The sequence below is a fragment of the Aulonocara sp. 'chitande type north' Nkhata Bay genome, linkage group LG16 (genome assembly GCF_057382095.1).
Source record: "Aulonocara sp. 'chitande type north' Nkhata Bay isolate Kocher_YH1m ecotype deep benthic linkage group LG16, A_spYH_male_GT1.1, whole genome shotgun sequence".
Lineage (NCBI taxonomy): Eukaryota > Metazoa > Chordata > Actinopteri > Cichliformes > Cichlidae > Aulonocara > Aulonocara sp. 'chitande type north' Nkhata Bay.
The window spans coordinates 17,350,953-17,369,794 of record NC_141359.1 but is presented as its reverse complement, the minus strand read 5'-3'; the positions used below and the strand labels follow the sequence as shown (position 1 = coordinate 17,369,794).

The 18,842-nt window shown below is 41.8% G+C and overlaps 1 protein-coding gene across 3 annotated transcripts in view; it reads right to left on the bottom strand.

Moving 5' to 3' along the window:
* Positions 1 to 18,842, bottom strand: part of fgf14 (fibroblast growth factor 14) — a 115,481-nt gene that overhangs the window by 36,979 nt on the left and 59,660 nt on the right. The window contains exon 1 of one of the 3 annotated variants that reach the window (XM_086267814.1): positions 4,236 to 5,409. The exons of the other annotated variants lie outside the window; for them this stretch is intronic. Coding sequence (XP_086123940.1) covers positions 4,236 to 4,428 — 193 coding nt within the window. The 5' untranslated portion in view covers positions 4,429 to 5,409. Of the gene's footprint in view, positions 1 to 4,235; positions 5,410 to 18,842 lie in introns of those variants that run through there. 3 annotated transcript variants of the gene reach the window in all.

Genomic DNA, 18,842 nt, shown 5'->3' with positions numbered 1-18,842 from the left:
AAACACCGGTGTTACACACAGATTTTCATGTTTATATTCAATGAGCACACACAGCTCCCCTGAGCAAATACTATTATGTGGAAACACAAACTTGGCAAACATGTGATCAATAAATGGCTTTGATCAACATTTAACTCTTGTGAGGGAAAGGTGAGATTGATTCCGAGGACATCTGTCATAATTAAAACTGCATAACTGCGTATTGTGTTGTGTGCGTGTGCGATGCACATGTGTGTGAGGTGAACTTGGCTCCTCTATCGTGCCATAAATCATGAAATACTGGCTGTGTTCCCTGAGGCGAGCAAGCCCGTATATCTCACACACACAGACTTCCCCTTCAGCTTCAATCACAAGTACTTCAGAGCAGCAGACAGAGTGAGCTGAAAATAAGTCAAATTAAAACTAATTCAAGCTAATTAATTTCAATTAAAGAAGACTGAAAAGGGGGGGAGGAGACAAAACAATTGTTAAATGGGGAAGATACGTCTCTGTAATACTGTGCATGATAGTTGAGCTCTATTCCAATTCTGGGGAGTGTCTCTATGAATATGTCAGTCATGTTTTTAAATACCTAGCGAATTATTTATGACTGACAAATACACTAGCATGCATTCCAGACAAGCTTGATATGGTGCGTACACTCTTTAAAATCCAGAAGAGCTTTGAAAACGTCTCTGTGGTGTTCTCTAAGTCGACGAGGTCTTTGACTCGTGCTTCTTTTCTTACTTATTTCTTTTCTTGTCTGTATGAAGACGACTCTGTATATAACAGCCCCAAACAGTGAAACAACAATGCTGCTTATCACAGATGGAGTCTCCAGCCTCTAATCTCACTGGACTTTCCCAGTCGCACTATTGGTTATTACAACTGAAGCACTGTATGTTTCTACATGCTTTGTTTCTAAGGAAACTGAGTTGCGGCTTGGCATCAGCGGGGGGTTTCCTTGGAAAATAGAGAGCATCGGAATCGTAAGACCTCAAATTGTGTTGTTTTGTAGCAGTAATCCTCTCTGTGTATAAATTCAGCTGTGACGGGAAAGTTGTGAAGCGACCTCGCTGCAGTTCCCTCTTCCCCTTTCTCTCTTATTTTCTGTTGTCATCCCTCTGTGTGTGTGTGTGCAGGGGAACATACTCACCTCAGTACAAAGTAAGCAAGCAACATGTGGGGTACAAGGAGACACACACACACAAACACACAGGCACAGCTGCAGCAATACTTGTAGACTCCTGTCAGCCCTGCCCTGCCTGACCCACTTTGGATGTTTCTAGAATAGGAGAAGGGCTTTTCCAGCCTACAAAGGAAAAACCCTTCTCGCTTGTGTTGTCATATGAAAGGCGATCAAAGCAGCGTTCTCACTCCTTTCCTATTCCTCCTTCATCAACAACATCGCTGACATCTCATCCAATAACTCAGCACAGACACTGGAGGCTGACTGATGACGCACTGCTCTGTCCTGTCAACATGTGCTTGAATAAACAGCCAGGGAGCGGGAAATCACTCATCTCAGCTGGCTTTTTAGATCACGTATAGGGTAATCTAATGTAACGTTATCTAATAATTAAGGGATGTAATCTGGCGGGAGATAATTAGAGCCACAGCAGCGAGATTATAGGCAAGTCCAAGCCACGTGTGCCCCCGGCTCGCTTACTGGGTTTGAGTGTAATAGGATTTATAACTCCCATCTAATCCCCTAAAAAATTATGGCGATCACTGGCTCTGTATTTGCTATCAAAAAGCATGGATTTAAAATTAAAGCTGATATGAAGGACGGCAAACAAAATGCTTCCACGCAGCATATCCCCCGAGGTACTGACAGATGTCAGGGAGCCACATCTGTGCGGCTTAATGATCAACTGCAACAAAACAAGCTCAAATACAAAGTGCCAACTGATCATTTTCTGTACGGAGAATGCTCAGGCTTTGATACACACTGTAAGTCAATGCCAATCAATGCAGCCCATAGTGTCTGACTCACAAGATCAATATTTAAACCCAAAGGGAATACTAGACTTAGGGATTCCTTTTAATTCACCCCAACTCCCTCATTCTGACACATCTGAGAAGGAATTTGAAGCACCACAGTCTGTTTGGGCTCAGCTGTCAGAGCCCAGTGTTTTTGTCACCTGGGAAATGACGACAAATGTGTACGTCCGAGCACGTTAGCGCAACCTATGTGATCAGTGGTGCATTTGGGTTTTATTCGCTGGCAAAGAAACATCTTTTCAGGGTTCAATATTAAATTAAGTACAGCAAACAAGTCATTAGTCTTCCTAAGCTTTGTGCTCTCATGCTAACACAGTGGAAAGAAGGAAAGAAGGGAGAGAAGGAAAGGAAGTGTCTGAGAAAGAGAGAGAGAGATGAAGCAGTGAGAACAGTAACAGTGGCAGGGAGCACCCCGGCAACAACGTCGCATATCAGTCGATAGAGATTTTCCCAGTTCATGTGAGACTGAAATTAATGAGGTATTTTCCCCATTAGGGCCTTTAATCAGAACGAGTACAGAAAGAAAGGAAAGGAAAACAGTGTTTGTTATAACGAGACACTCAAAACTAAGGAGAAAACGGCCATTTTAAAGGAGCTTCCCCCTCCTTGAATTCTTACTTTGATTTTATGTGAAGTGTCCCTCATCTTCCGGGCAGACTTGTGACACAGTTCACCAACACTTGTGCTTTAGCTGTTACTGTGGATTACCGTCACTTATTTGAAATTCAAGAGGCCGTGTGTTGCTCCAGAAAATGGCCGATCCAGGTGTGATGTTGTCATTTTATGCTTGCCAGTGAAGGCTGACTTGGCATCTACATCTCTGCACTCAGAGCAGACTGAAGCACACGCCGCCCCAATGAAAGGAAACACCAGCATACGGGCCCTTGTATTGACAGATGTGGACAGCGTCATCTGTCCACATCTGTGATCTGCGAGGGCTTCTGGATGCTGTTGACAATTTCAAATGAAAAGATAGATGCGCCACAAGCCAATTCGGAGGTGACACAAGAGGACGGACAATTAAATACACACACAGACAAAAATGGGGCAGCCACACATACACATCCCACCACATGCACACTGTGGGCAGACGCAGAAACAGCAGCCTGGAGGATAGCTGGTTATACCCTTCCATTCTCGTGCACCCTCACCCATGGCCAGATGTGTCCTCTACGGGCTATTATACGGATCCTCTTTCATCAAAGCCATTTTAATACATGTAATCACTAAGGGCTGGTGAAGCAGACACTTCATGGTGTTGTTCTGCTCCAGTATGAACAGAGAGACTCAGCAATCAAAATGGCTCTCTTTGTGGACAAGATGAAAGAGTAAACGCTGCTTCCATGCACATAAAGAGGAAACAAATGCAGCTTGCCAAGAGGGTTCAATCTGTTGGAGTTAGAGCATGTGTGGTGCAACAGGTCTGATACCTGATGATTCTGAGAGAAACATGCAGCTGCCTTCAATCATTCACTAACAAGGGGGAAATGACCGGAGTCATTTTCTCCCTAAATGAATTACCCTCATTTCTTTTTCTAAGGGAAAACACTATTAGTGATTCCAGCAGTGAGCTAATTGTTGATATTGCTCTTTTAGCAATCCCAGGTTGCCACTTTACAGCCAAGAAATGTTCATGACGTGTTCATAATTGCACGGAATATCATTCGGAACAAGAGGGGAGGCCACTGGCTTTGGAAATTGAAGAATTATGCTAGGATGGTAGTGGGGGTGGAGGAATTATGTTTGAAAGGAGTAATCTCCATTCCAGCGATACTGACCTTTTACTTGCATAGAAATGAGTTTCATTTTGGGCTTCTTGTAATCTACTTATGTACAGCAGTTCAGCATATTCTGTATGTGCTTCATGGCGATCAGACCCCTTTTTAGAATCACAGAGGTGACAGCTACGTAAACCTGTCTAAACCATTTGGTACAACTCGTCAGGAGCCCGTCAGCTACCTGGGTCTGCATAGAAATCAGAGGAATGTTGGTTATTTTCAACCAACTCGACTACATACACAAAACATGGTGCTCTGTTTTCTCATAATCAACTTTAACTTTTTTTTTTGGAGCACAAAGGTTTAACGTGGCAAATGCGTCTAATAAATAAAAAGCAAACATTATTGACTCGCCCCCTCGCTGCCCTGGCTCCAAGGTTGTTTTTTTTATAGTGCAGTCCTAATTAAGCGATCAACCAGTGGTTGAATGTATGCACATGTTTACACTGAATACACACTCTGAAGTTCCCAGACCTTGTCTCCGTAGTCTCCTCTTCCTGAGGCCGAAGATGCGCACTTTGGAGAAGATGTCGACCAGGTTCCCATTGCAGAGCCCCTTGTTCTTGTTGGGGCTCTTTCTCCGTCGGTTGGTGGAGGGTCGGTCTAAATGCTGCTCCCGTGCCTGTCTTTTCTGTCTGATCAGCCCACTTGCGATAGCAGCAGCCATGGCTCAAAATGTCACAACTGCTCAGGTCCAGTCTGCACTCGGAGCACGGACTATTCAAACAGCCGCCTCTCAGAGCTCGCAGCCCGGGTCACAGTCCCATGGTGGCGGCTATGTGGCTCGTTCCGTTATGTCAAATGCCAAATAAATATTTCTAAAAGCTGGCTTTCCTTTTTAAAAAAATCAAAAAAAATCAAAATACTACATGATAATTAGGGGATTAAACCAGCTGTCACTATAACTCGAAAAATTCTTGAGCATGGTGGAAAAAAATTAGATCAGTTCATGCGTAATTCAGCACATCAGTGACTACAGTCTTGATTCCGAATATTTCCGAGGATTATTCATACCTGTGCTGTGATGTGTTTGTTCATTGTCTGTGAAATAATCAGCAGCATCGCCTCCTTAAATGTCCAGCACGGGCTTCCTCGTCCGCTCGGTGAAATCTCACCTGCTCTTTCCTCCTTTCACACTCCGTTTTTTCCCCCTCTCCTTTTGCCAGACGAGATTGCTTTTTTTGAAGTCAGTCTTTAGTCTGCGGTGGGGACGCCCGTGCATGTGCGCCGCCAGCAATTAAACAAACACAGGCGCCTCCTACGAAGATCACAACCCGTCTCAAGGCACAGCAGCTCGGGGCGAATCCAGCTCCCAAGTTTGCAAGAAGCAATCGGCGACAGGGACCCCGCGATGACCGAACGAGAGAAACACAGTTGGGAATACAGAGGAACGCGCAACCGAGCCAGAGTTGTTATGTGGAATTAATACCAAGTTATTTTCCAACTACCAGTCGACGTGTCGGCTAGTGTTCACAACACAAGCGACTGGGCGCGATAGGATCCAGGGAGGGAAAAACATACCCAAAGCTGATCCTGCATGTGGAGATGACGTCTGCATTGTGTGACAAGCTGCATACAAATACATTAAACTTAAACCCCCCGGCGACCAGCACACAATTCGACCCAGTGCATGTTCACAAAAGAGCCCACTGCGAGGAAAACGAATGCATAGCGATCAGTGCGCAGTGGGAATAAGGGAAGAAAGTAACACCACAGACAAACGGCGCAATTTATTTTCCAACGCTGAAAGAAAAAAAAAAGAAATGTGGGGTGGGGGTGGACGGGGTAGGAAGTGCTTGTTTATATGCCCCAGATCAACAAACGTTTCCCATCAACAAGTCCTAACCACTCGTTAGTGCACGACTTGAAGAGGTTGCACCCCCTCCCACTTCCTCCCTCCTGACAACCGAGCCCCTGCTTGAAGAGAGAAAGTGTGTGTGTGTGTGTGGGGGGGGGGGGGGGGGGGGGGGGACAGACTGTCTGAAGCCGTTAGATAGTAGCATTTCAGTTTTTAACGCTTTAGTTTGGACTCTTTAGAAAGCTACATTCCCTTTACCACTCATGTGGAAATAAGAAAGCCAAACGCGAGGGGACAGTGTGCCATTATGAACTCCCTTTCACCTCATTATCACAGGACAGTCCATATATTTCCACATGTAGTGAGTGGATTACTGCTACTCTTCTTCTTTGTTATTTATTTATTTATTTTGCTCCATCTCATGAAACCTGTTTATGTTGTTCTAATTAAGATCGATTCAAGTCGCGCGCTCCATTTGCTGTGTGCGCCTTCAGCACCAGGGACAGCGTCTCTGATTTCTGCACCATCATGGAGGTGGGTCGCGAGTGTGGGGGTGTCATTTCTTCAGTCGGTTATCATAACCTTTACTTAAACGTCCACGAGCCACGAGACAGCGCGAATGCCTCCGGTAAATCACGAGTAAATGAGAGAGACTCCACTCCACTCACGACCCGCATGTGAATTTAAACGCTGACCGAGACGTCTCTGATCCACGCAATAAATGCCAGGGCGAGGTTGAGGCGTCTGATCCTTTTCGTTGATTTGGGGATAAATATCATCCAATTCTCAATCACAGGCACAGAAATTAAAACTCAAGAGAGCCATCTGCTGTTTGTGGCTGTAATTAAAGAGCCTGGCTCACGGGGGACTAAAGTGTTGTACTGAATAGCTCTGATGTGCGTTCACAACACACACAAACACATGCACACACACACATGCACACACACACCTGTTGATATCCAGCAGATGTACACATATAAGATTGACTAAAGTGACAAAGGAACGGGAAAAATGTGTGAGGACAGATGAGCAGGTTTATAACAGCTGGATGAAAGCGCTGTTAGTGATTTAAAAAAAAAACACGAATTCCGCTTTAAAATGTTCTTTATAGATCACAAAAGACATTCAACCCGCTATGCGTGGGCTTGTGTGCTTTTCCCCCGACCCCTCATCCCACTAGATTGAGCACATATCGTGGGTGCATTAAAAGTTTATGTCCTAGGAGCCTCCTGCTGCTGCGGTGCTCTGAGAGACATGCAGTTAACGCTCCAACCAGCAGCGGACACTGTCAGCTCAACAATGGTCCCACAGCAACTTTGCAGAGCGGCACTGTCACCGTGACGGTTATGAATCGCAGAGGGCTTCTACTTAAGCTCACACATATAATGGATTTTCTTTATTCCTCTGGGTTACATCGCCTGACTGCACAAGAAATATGCATCTTCCCCTTTGAGTATATATATATATATATATATATATATATATATATATATATATATATATATATATAGGGAGGCTGGTGAACTATAGCCTTTCCACTTTCAGTCTCACAGCATGGGCATAATATACATGAACAGCTTTTTCCTCAAAGCACATAAATTCACATGTGGAAGTCTAGTCAGAGACAACACTGTGCAATCTAGGGCAGTTCTTTCCTTTAAGCTAAACACAGCAGTGGTTGCAAAAAAGCATCGAAAACCCCGTCAAACAGTCGAAGAGTAAAACAAAAGCGCACTTACCTACATTTTTTTTCCGTCTGTGTGTGAATGAATGAGGGTCCATGGCAGGCCCATTCCAAAGACCTATAAGCCAAGTGTTTTCCCCGTGACTTCTAATACCCCATTTATACTGCACCTTCTAGGCTCTAACATGGTTACAGCAAACTGACAGTCTGCCCTGAGCTGTTCACAGTAATTTCTTCAGGAAGGCCCTAAAAGCTTCACTCATTCTTTAAGTTGGGTCACAGAGACAGGCAGTTAGATAAACAGATGTGGACACTTTGTCTGAGGCTGCCCGCAAACACAAGGCTAAATGTTGCCTTAGGCTGGAATCTGCAAGACATTAACTAACAACAGTTATAAAATACAAGGCATGCCAATGCCGGTTTTTGAACCTCTATTATTTGTGTGGCACTGAGCATAACACCGTGCACATCTGGCCTTTATGGAAAACCCTGGAAACCAAGATTCATTCACAAAGATTCGACAAAGCAGAAGCTGCAATTAATGCAACCACAGCCTCATCAGGTCAAATCATTTAAATCCAATCTCCTCTGAGAAAATGAAATTATCTTAGTTAGATGTCCTGCTGCTGAGGCAAAGCAAATGGCAACTCACAGAGCTGAAGTAAACAACCCATTTGATTATTGCTGAGACTTTGCTTGAGGATAGTAGGAGGGGGCATGTTGTTTTATCACCTATCCTGATAGAAAAACCAGGCAGCAGGACTCAGCACTTCTGAGGCTCGACGATATAAAAGAACCTTAACTTTACAGAATGAAATTACATTGCATTATCAAAGACAGCAAGTTAATTCAATTTGAGAGGACTAATGATTTTTCCCAGCTCAGATTCATGTCATCCCTCTACCCCTCCATGTCTTTTTCTTCTTCCCCTCACTTTAGCTGTTTAATCAGGGAATATCATGAGTCCATATACTGAAGTAATAAAAGCTTAGCAAGCCCAGTTATAGACTTTAAGTATCCTACAGTGCTCGTGTATGCGTCTCATTAGTTTGGATGAGTTTAATAGTCCGAGCTAATCAGAGAGCTAAGATAGACGAGTGCACATAAAGAGCCTGTATGGGGCAGCGACTGTGGAGAAATTTTATTAAGTGGTCATGAATTAAGTGCACATACTGAAACCGTGGAGATGGGAAAAGGCCAGAAAGCTCAGGGGATCGCGAGCACATGATCATGAACAGTCTTAACTAGTTTGTTATTTTGCATGCTCATTACTGAACATTTTTGCATTTGATCACTTTGAGTGAGATTCCTTTATTAGATCGTTCACTTATGACCTGAAGAAAATTATTAAAACTATGAAAACTGTCAAATTTATTTAAAAACTATAGAATATTTTTAAACTAATTCCTTGTTTTATAAGCTTTATTTGACTTGAAGATGCCTTTGTGTTATCTTTGTATGTGCCGTCTTTTTCTGTCTTATTCGGAATTTCGTGAATGTTTGATCCTCTTTGGATTTTTGGTCCACGTTACTAAAGAATCCTCCTGTTGGTGAAGTTTTACTCTTGCTACTGGTTGAACACCATACGTCTAATGCCTCTAATGGTGGAACACACTAGAGAAGATTCATTGTGTTCATGGACTGTATTTTCGACCTGATGAAGGTCTGTGTGCCAAAACGTGTCGGAATTTTAGGTTAAATATAACCACGCCAATAATAATAAAGGTAATTTGCTTTGATCTGAAAATACAGTGCTTTGGAGTTTTAGTGATAATTTTAGTTTATATGTCATTGGAAGAATACATTGATGCACAATTGACATTGATTGGCTGGAATCACTTGTTCAGTTTTTGTTTAAGTAGTGTTCTGCAACATTCAGTGGCCTTTTGTTCCCTTTGTGGTGTCTTTTCATTTAAAAAAAAACAGTCCCATTTAGCGTTTTTATTGTAGTGGACACAAAGTTTTTAGTAAGTTGTAAACATTTCTGTGTTTGCTGGTACACTTGGGTTCCATTACACATTCTTTGCAGGATGCCCGGTAATTGAAAGAATACCAACAGGGAATTTCCACCATCTGTAGACAGTTTTCTAATGGTGAACTAATGAACACCAAAGTCTTTAGAAAAGCATTTTCTTCTCTGTGTATTTCCATAATGTTTCTTTGGTCCTGTGAAAGTTGCTTTTTTTCAGCTGCTCCTTCAGGGGCTGCAGCTGCAGAAGGATCCACATGTTTGATTGGGCACAGATGTTTATGCCCTTCCTGATCCAACCCTCTCTCTGTGTCTCCTCCCGGTGTCAACCAGAAGATCACTTAACAGATGTTAAGTGAACATGTTAAACACTACACTATAGCACAACTAAAATATTAAAAGTACATACAGTGGGGCAAAAAAGTATTTAGTCAGCCACCGATTGTGCAAGTTCCCCCACTTAAAATGATGACAGAGGTCAGTAATTTGCACCAGAGGTACACTTCAACTGTGAGAGACAGAATGTGAAAAAAAAATCCATGAATTCACATGGTAGGATTTGTAAAGAATTTATTCGTAAATCAGGGTGGAAAATAAGTATTTGGTCACTTCAAACAAGGAAAATCTCTGGCTCTCACAGACCTGTAAAGTCTTCTGTAAGAAGCTTTTCTGTCCCCCACTCGTTACCTGTATGAATGGCACCTGTTTGAACTCATCATCTGTATAAAAGACACCTGTCCACAGCCTCAAACAGTCAGACTCCAAACTCCGCCATGGCCAAGACCAAAGAGCTTTCGAAGGACACCAGGAAAAGTATTGTAGACCTGCACCAGACTGGGAAGAGTGAATCTACAATAGGCAAGCAGCTTGGTGTGAAAAAATCAACTGTGGGAGCAATCATCAGAAAATGGAAGACATACAAGACCACTGATAATCTCCCTCGATCTGGGGCTCCACGCAAGATCTCATCCCGTGGGGTCAAAATGATCATGAGAACGGTGAGCAAAGATCCCAGAACCACACGGGGGGACCTGGTGAATGACCTGCAGAGAGCTGGGACCAAAGTAACAAAGGTCACCATCAGTAACACACTACAACGGCAGGGAATCAAATCCCGCAGTGCCAGACGTGTTCCGCTGCTGAAGCCAGTGCATGTCCAGGCCCGTCTGAAGTTTGCCAGAGAGCACATGGATGATACAGCAGAGGATTGGGAGAATGTCATGTGGTCAGATGAAACCAAAGTAGAACTTTTTGGTATAAACTCAACTCGTCGTGTTTGGAGGAAGAAGAATACTGAGTTGCATCCCAAGAACACCATACCTACTGTGAAGCATGGGGGTGGAAACATCATGCTATGGGGCTGTTTTTCTGCCAAGGGGACAGGACGACTGATCCGTGTTAAGGACAGAATGAATGGGGCCATGTATCGTGAGATTTTGAGCCAAAACCTCCTTCCATCAGTGAGAACTTTGAAGATGAAATGAGGCTGGGTCTTCCAACATGACAATGATCCAAAACACACCGCCCGGGCAACAAAGGAGTGGCTCCGTAAGAAGCATTTGAAAGTCCTGGAGTGGCCTAGCCAGTCTCCAGACCTCAACCCCATAGAAAATCTGTGGCGGGAGTTGAAAGTCGGTGTTGCTCGGCGACAGCCCCAAAACATCACTGCTCTCGAGAAGATCTGCATGGAGGAATGGGCCAAAATACCAGCTACTGTGTGTGCAAACCTGGTAAAGACCTATAGTAAACGTTTGACCTCTGTTATTGCCAACAAAGGTTATATTACAAAGTATTGAGTTGTATTTTTGTTATTGACCAAATACTTATTTTCCACCCTGATTTACAAATAAATTCTTTACAAATCCTACCATGTGGATTCATGGATTTTTTTTTCACATTCTGTCTCTCACAGTTGAAGTGTACCTCTGGTGCAAATTACTGACCTCTGTCATCATTTTAGGTGGGGGAACTTGCACAATAGGTGGCTGACTAAATACTTTTTTGCCCCACTGTATGTATTGGTAAGTGTGTAAGATTTTGTCAAGAGTTGTTATGTCTTTTGTTACTGGATTGAGGGCACATGTCAGAGGCAAGATTTAGGAAAATCAGTGCATATAAAAACACAGATGATTTACAGTGTTGTACAGTGCTGTGGTTTACATCCAAAGTCTCAGTAAACATGTTACTAAATACCTCAATAGATATGTAATATATATATATTTTTTTTTTCAAACTTCTAGGTTTTATTTTTGTTGTTGTTATTCTAAAATGTTTTTTTTACGCTGAGTTTGAGTTGAGGTTTTAATTTAATGTCAGTAAACTATAATAACATTGTGTCTATAATTTCATTACAGATTGAGATCACACAAGATTTTGTCAACATCAAGACAGAAATCCTGAGTTCACAAGCTTTTTCTTGCAACAGTGAAAAGTCACATATAGAAAGCAGTAAATAATGAATAAGTGAGTGATGTGAGTTACAGCCAATATGGCGTGATGGGAAAGCAGGGCCTAGTTGTTGCTGCCTCCTTATTGCTGAAGGAATATATGAATGAATGAGCTTCCACGAGGTCAACCAAGAAGCAGTAACTGTTGCTTTACTGTGAGTGAGATCATTCACTGTGAATAAATTATACATTTAAAAAAGTGGCAGAACAACCTCAGAGAGACTGACTTCTGAATATGTGGAACAGCTCGCACACTACGTCTCTGCCCACAGACCTTTAAATAGCCGCTTCATCATCTCATGCAGAGTGTTATAAAAATCACTTAAATGTGCATCACATAATTGCCCCTAGGTATACTAAATATGCCACCAGAGAATATGTATGGCCACACTACAATATGTCTCTCTGTTGCGAGTGTGATGGAGCACTGCCCTTTCTCTGGGGATGAGATTAAAGTGGGCCTGAGGTGTGGGGCCCTCCGACGGAGACATTAATGAAACACAGTGGCTTCAAACTGTTAGCTTCACTCACCAATTGTCTAAAGTCAACTAAAAAAGAGGTAGTTAACACTTTTGTTGCTGAACTAGCGCAAAATAAAACAAAATAGTCTTCTTAAAGTGGAAAAAAAATGAGTAAGAAAGAGGATGGGATTGTGGGGACATAATTATTGAATGAGGGGTCTCATAATGGTGTTTTGCTTAAACAAAACTCCTTATTAAGTCTTCTTGGCAACTTTAGCTTTGAAATGGAAGGTCACTCAAAAATCAGATATGTCTGGAGGCTTTGCTGCCACATTTAAAGCTGAGCCAGCCGATTTTTGCAAGTGAAACGAGACAAATTTTGCACTAGTGGCAGTGATCCAACTGATCTCAGTCGCCTCTTGGTTGCAGTGTTTAGTTAAAAACTCAACAAAAGCTCAAAAACAAACAGTCCAATATGATGCATAACTAATTTGGGGGTGTTTAAGGACTAATATGAGCGAGTAAACAGATGTATACAGGGAGCGATAGATGCAAATGCAAAAGAAGATGAAAAGAGGAGAGGCCAAAAGTCAGACATGCTGGGGCAAAACAATGTCACAGTTCACCGGAGAGTCAACATACTGGTCATACACATCCTCTATTCCCGCTTCATTCTCTCTCTCACACACACACACACACACACACACACACACACAGCTTCATCCTTTGATCCTATTTTAAGTCTGCAGCAGTGATGGAATGTGCCTTGTCAGCAGCACTGCAGAGTGAGGTTCCTTGGAGAAGCCCTGGGCAGTGTGGGAGAATATCAATTACTCTGAGCCCCTGTGGCATCGCCTGCTTCCGGATTTTAAGGCTGACACCAGGCGCACAAAAATGTGTGCTTGCATGTGTGCATATTTTATTGTTTTGCTTGTCAGTGAATATGCATACAGAGGTGTCTAAACCAAAGCCAAGTGAAGTGGATAGGTGTGCACATTAATATTAATCATTTCCCGACGCAGGTGAAGGACCTCTGTGTATTTCGGTGCTTCATATAATGTTAATGAGGGTGGCGCCAGGTCAGGTCAAGTTCTGTTTGTGAGTTCAAAAATAAGACATGAAGAAAATCAGGTCAGTGAGTTCTGATGTGAATGTAAAGAATATTCATGTAGTCGTGTCTGCAGCATAGTTTTCAATCAGGTAACTCACATTTTTAAGATAAAAGGCCAGCCAAGCAAAACCGTGTGTGTGTGTGTTTAAGTGCAATACACAAATGATATTGGATATGCAGATGTAAGAACAGCACAGGTCTGTCAGGATTAATGGCTACCTTTGATAACATCATCACTGCTGACACCTTTTACACATTACTGTGAACTGATTCTGCTCCCTCACTCACTCTCTCTCTCTCCCCCCCACTCTCTCTCACACACACACACACACACACTACATATTTACATTTATGCTTGCCAGTCCTCTTGAAAGAACAAGCCAAAATCAATTAGCACGAAAGAGGAAGCGGCTGATCGACAGCCCCATCGAGGTCGATGTTTAAGAAGATGTGCATGTCTGCTTTCCACGTGCACACGCTCACCATGCCTGTATGGTGCATACTTTGATAACGTGTATTATTGTATCATGGATTTTCTCCTTGGGTTTTTGGCAGCTAGTCACAGCCAGATATAATCTGACACATAATTCCAATAAAATGACAAACTGCTGTTTTCAAATTTGTGTTTTTGCATTTATTAATTAAATCACCTATACCGTGTCACAATCCCACAGGCCATTTGGACACTAGGTGTCTCTGTTTTGTTTCTGGTTGTGCTTTCTCCTGCAGATGTAAGTGATCAGCTGGATGAACTACATCAGATTCCTTCTTTCAGACTTTCTTTCCTTTGCTTTGCATGTGCACTCCTACCCATCCACAAGTGTCTCACACTACCGACTGTGCTGACAAATAGCTCTTCTATAAGTCTATTATGTATTTGTAAATATATTTCTGCTTTGAGGCGGGCTGTGACAAATGCGTACTCATCCAGGATCAAAACCCAGGACATGTTGCACTTGAAGTGAGAATCAGCCCACACCTTGTGACAGGTTTTCAGATGGGATGTGACAATTATCGTAATTACAGAGCATTAAAAGGCACCAATTCACGGCTCCAGCTTCACATTTATCTCACGGACAATGAAGTGATAAGCAGTAGTCTCGACATGAAAAAGGCTGATTAGCTAAGATTCTCAAACATTTTGTAGTGCAGCATCATTAGAGCTGAGGATGTGATTTCAACAATAGCTACAAATTCTCCAATACCATAAAATATAACAACAGTGCAACAAGAGCTGTACCAGCCCACCGTCATCCCAGACAGCAGGTGATCTGATTCTGTAATGTCTGCTCTGTATTCACTGTACTCGGGAAAAAATGCACAACCTTGCTTGTGCTGTATATAAATTATAAAAATATCCATTACTACAACATGACAAATGTGCTGTTGGTAATGAATGACTTGGAGCCATAACCATAAAAATGATGGCTCTATAAAATATTCTGTCAAATAGATGTGTTTCACATTGCACTCCTTTTAATGTTTCCTCTTTGAGGTCTATTAAGGTGTGCTCATATAATATGGACCATAGATCTTTAATAACTAAGTATGAATAGGACCCCGGTCACCTCTGATTGAGAAGACTAATAAAGCTTTCCACAAGAGACAATGAAATACTGATGATGTCTGTAATGACCAGAATTATGGCGCTAACTTTCATTAGCTGGTGCTGCACTTTGACTGGTGTGACCCTCTTGGCTCTGAGGAGAAAGGAAGACAAAAACACTGATGATGTCCTGCCACTACAGAAGTGATGTGTGTTTGACTGTGAGCTAATGCAAGTGACAAGGGGACTAGTCTGAAGTGATGAGGTTAATACCGAAGTATGACAGCAGTAATTAACCAGGAGACATTACGGCACACTCAGACGCCCATTAACTGTCATAGATCAAGTGTTACCACAACTATGAATACATCAAAAATTCCACATCTAATATATACTCAGATAGTAAGGTTTATATTCAAATAGGTGCAATATGCCACTGGACACACTCAGTTTCAGCTGTAGATGTCGAAAAAACACAAAATAACAACAAAATATGGAAAAGCATCTTCATCAAATGAATATGGAAAACATTAAAGTACATTCGACTACATTTTTTCAGATTACTTTAAAAATAAAAATACACCAAAACAATCCACAGGTTTGATATAGGCCCAAGAAATGTCCTCAGGTGCTCACATCAGTTTTCAGCAACACTTGGCGAGAAGCCATTGTCAACAAAGTGATAAGCCAAATTAGGTAAGACATTTCTTTGATTGGAAGAATACACTTAAATACAGAATCGACTGAACACAACATGTGTTAACGGGGTGCTCTGTGAAATCTGAGGCTGATCTATTATGAAGTAAATCACATGTGCCCTTTAAAGAGAATCTGGTTTTGAAGCTGTAACTGGCATACTGCAGGGGTGTCTACTTATTTTACTCGAGCTATGTCTTCTAGCACATAGAATATAACATATGGACACGTTAACAAGGTTAAATCTTCATCAGAGGGGGTCTTAAAAAACACCTCCACTTCTCCTGAGTACAAATTTACAGTTTTTTTTTAAAGTACTTGGCAGACAGCTTGTTCCAAGAATATTAGAGAAGTTGCTGGACTCGGTGGATTTAGGCTACAGTCTGACTCAATGATGTTGAGATCACAGCTCTGTGTGGGCCATACCATCTGTTACAGGACTCCTAGTTTTGTTCTTTATGAATCTGGCAGTGTGTCCGTCTTTTTTCTTGCTAAAGGACGAATTGGTGATGGTGCTGACACCTGCTCAGTGGCTCTGCATGTTTAATAGGATTTCTTCATAAGACAAGTCACCTAAAAGTTACTTATAGTGCCGTGCACACATTTGGAAGGAGAATTTTCTTGCACAGAAATCTGTGGTTCAGATTTGCAATATTTTGTTAGTTGTGCATGCAAACATGAAGCTCTTTTATCTTTTTATCTTTATATTTTAAACAAAAAGAAGTATCATAGGTAGAGTTTAGGTTATGTGTGCAATAAACTGGCATTTCCCAGCCTGCCATATTAATTCATTTACAGGAAACAACAGCAACAGCACTAAAATATTGTGACTCCACTGTAACAAGGTTTCAGGGGATGTAGGACCTCATCCACCAAATGAGCAACTTATTATGTTGCTCACAGTATAAATTATCGACTATATTCCTATTTAGATGTTTACTTTTTGACTTGACACATTATAGCATATTGATAGTTTAACTGTCAAGATAATGTGGACTCTTTTCTCTTTACTGTCTTTATAATTCTTTTACTTCTTTGAAATTGCTTTACTACATTTTAGCCACTAGAGAGCAGTGCAGAGCTCAGCAGGACCCTGCTGCAGGATTAGAGTAATGACCAAGGAGAGGAGCTGCTCTGCACAGAGCATATGTGCTTCCACTCTAAAAAGTTCACGTTCTTTCCCTAAAACTACATTTCTGTGCACTGTGATGTCTTTTATAATGACAATAAATAATTCAAATGGAAGCCCATCGACTTTAATTTGCATGCAGCAACGTGTATCGTAAAAATAAAATAATTTTTAAAAAAGATTCTAGTGAATTAAATATAAGCTCCTTTTCTGGGAAACTAACAGTGTGTCATGTCGGTACATTGTCCTGAATGTAAGCACTATATTTAGATTCTAAATGTTCCAGTGCACTTAGGCAACCATCTGTCAGAAGATTTACTGGACTGGATCGAAAACGAAGCGTTTCACTGAAGAACAAAAAAGCTGTATTCTTAAGACAACCAAGATGCCCTCAAGTGGCCAAAACGGGCAACATCGCAAATGCTGTGCGGACATGTGAGTCTTGATGATGATAGCCCACTGGGTCTCATCACTTTATCGAAATCATCTCTGTGTCAGTCAATACTCATAAAAGATCTGACAACATGATGTAAACAGCAGTGATCTCAGTGCAGAGTTATGACCTAACAAGAGGAAGTGAGCAGTAACTAATATTAGAGTCAGTAGTGATAAACCAAAAGCTGATAGTGGGTTTCAGGGTGCTGTAAAACACTTATCGATCATCTTTTGGCAACAGGTATTTACTATATATGAATTCATATTTCACATTAATTGTCAACATCCACGTCAGATGAGACGAGGAAACAGCATGAAGACAACAACTGAAATGAAGAAAAAGACAAAAAAAACAAACAAACAAACTGGAAAAGGCATTAATTTTCATTTTGTTACACAATAGAGGCACACTATGATATATGGATTTGCCTTAGGGCGCATAGCTTCCAATAGCATTTAGTGGTGCAGTGATGTCAGGTCACACTACACACTAACAGAGGAAGACACTGTTGATGTGAACAGTGGAGCACAGCCAGACGAGCGCTCTCGATATGGTGCAGAAAGCAGACATTAGCCTTTACCAGACAATCGCTGGCTCTCAGAATACAGCATGTCACCACAAGTCACCGTTTAACCAACCAGACAAAGGAAAATCCACATCAGAGTTACAAACACCCTCTTAGAGCTCGTGCTTATGTTAGCTTGAGCTGTCACGGGTTAAAGGTCGAGGCAGAGAGACAAGTTCCACGTGTGAGTAAACACGATATAATGAAGTAACGAAAAAATAAATGAAAAATACAGAAAACCATTCTGCAAGCACAAAAGACAGAACAATGCCAAAATCAAAGTCTAAACAACACGATTTATGTTTATGCCCAAAAGCCCTAATTAATATATATGCAAATGGAGATAATGAAATAATAATTATAGAGATGAAAGCATTATTACCTTTAAGCTGTTTTTTTTTAATTGTGTCAATCTGTGAGATATAAAAGAGTAAAAAGAAAAGATTAAAAAAACCCTCTCAAACAGAGTGTTTCATTTGCATGTCTGCTGTTAGGGCCTAATGAAAAGTGACACATTTGTAATTACAGTGGACTATAATTAGGCGGTGTGTAAGTGAGATGCAAGAACCCAAGTCTTTATGCCTGGGCTACGAATGGGGGGAGGGGGCATTTAAATCATCTGAAATACATAAGAGAAAAATGACTTAAAGTTGATGCAAGAGTTTAATTTTCTTTCCACATGAAACAGACCGTTGAGGTGGGACTTGATTACAGAGCTCGAAAATTGGCAGGACTGAGCCTGCAATGTGGACAGCGATGTTGGCCTTCGTTGTACTGCTGAAGCTCACTCACCTCCTCCATCACGCCTACTTACAGAGGAGGAGGAGGAGGACGGCGAAGAGGAGGGACATGTTTTTATCCTGGCCCTCAGGATATTGAAGATTGAGGCTTTAGTAAAAAGACAGAGCTGTCGATGATGCTGTTGCAGACGCACACACCTGTGACCTCCTTCTGCTGCTGCTGCCCTGTAAAGTCAACTGACATTCCCGGCAGTGTTTGTTTGACTATCAAACGTGACCACACAGCGCTGGATCCCTGAAAGACAGCTGTGGACATAACGACTGCTAATCATATTTTACTAAAATGTGACAAAACACATGCTGCTTGCTTATAAGTGAGCACCAGTGTGACAGAGGTATAGTTAGAATAGCAGCTCAGAAAGTGACATTTCACCCCCGGTCAAAAATCATCACGCTTCAACGTTACAGATGCTTTCTTACACAACAACAAGTACTTTAT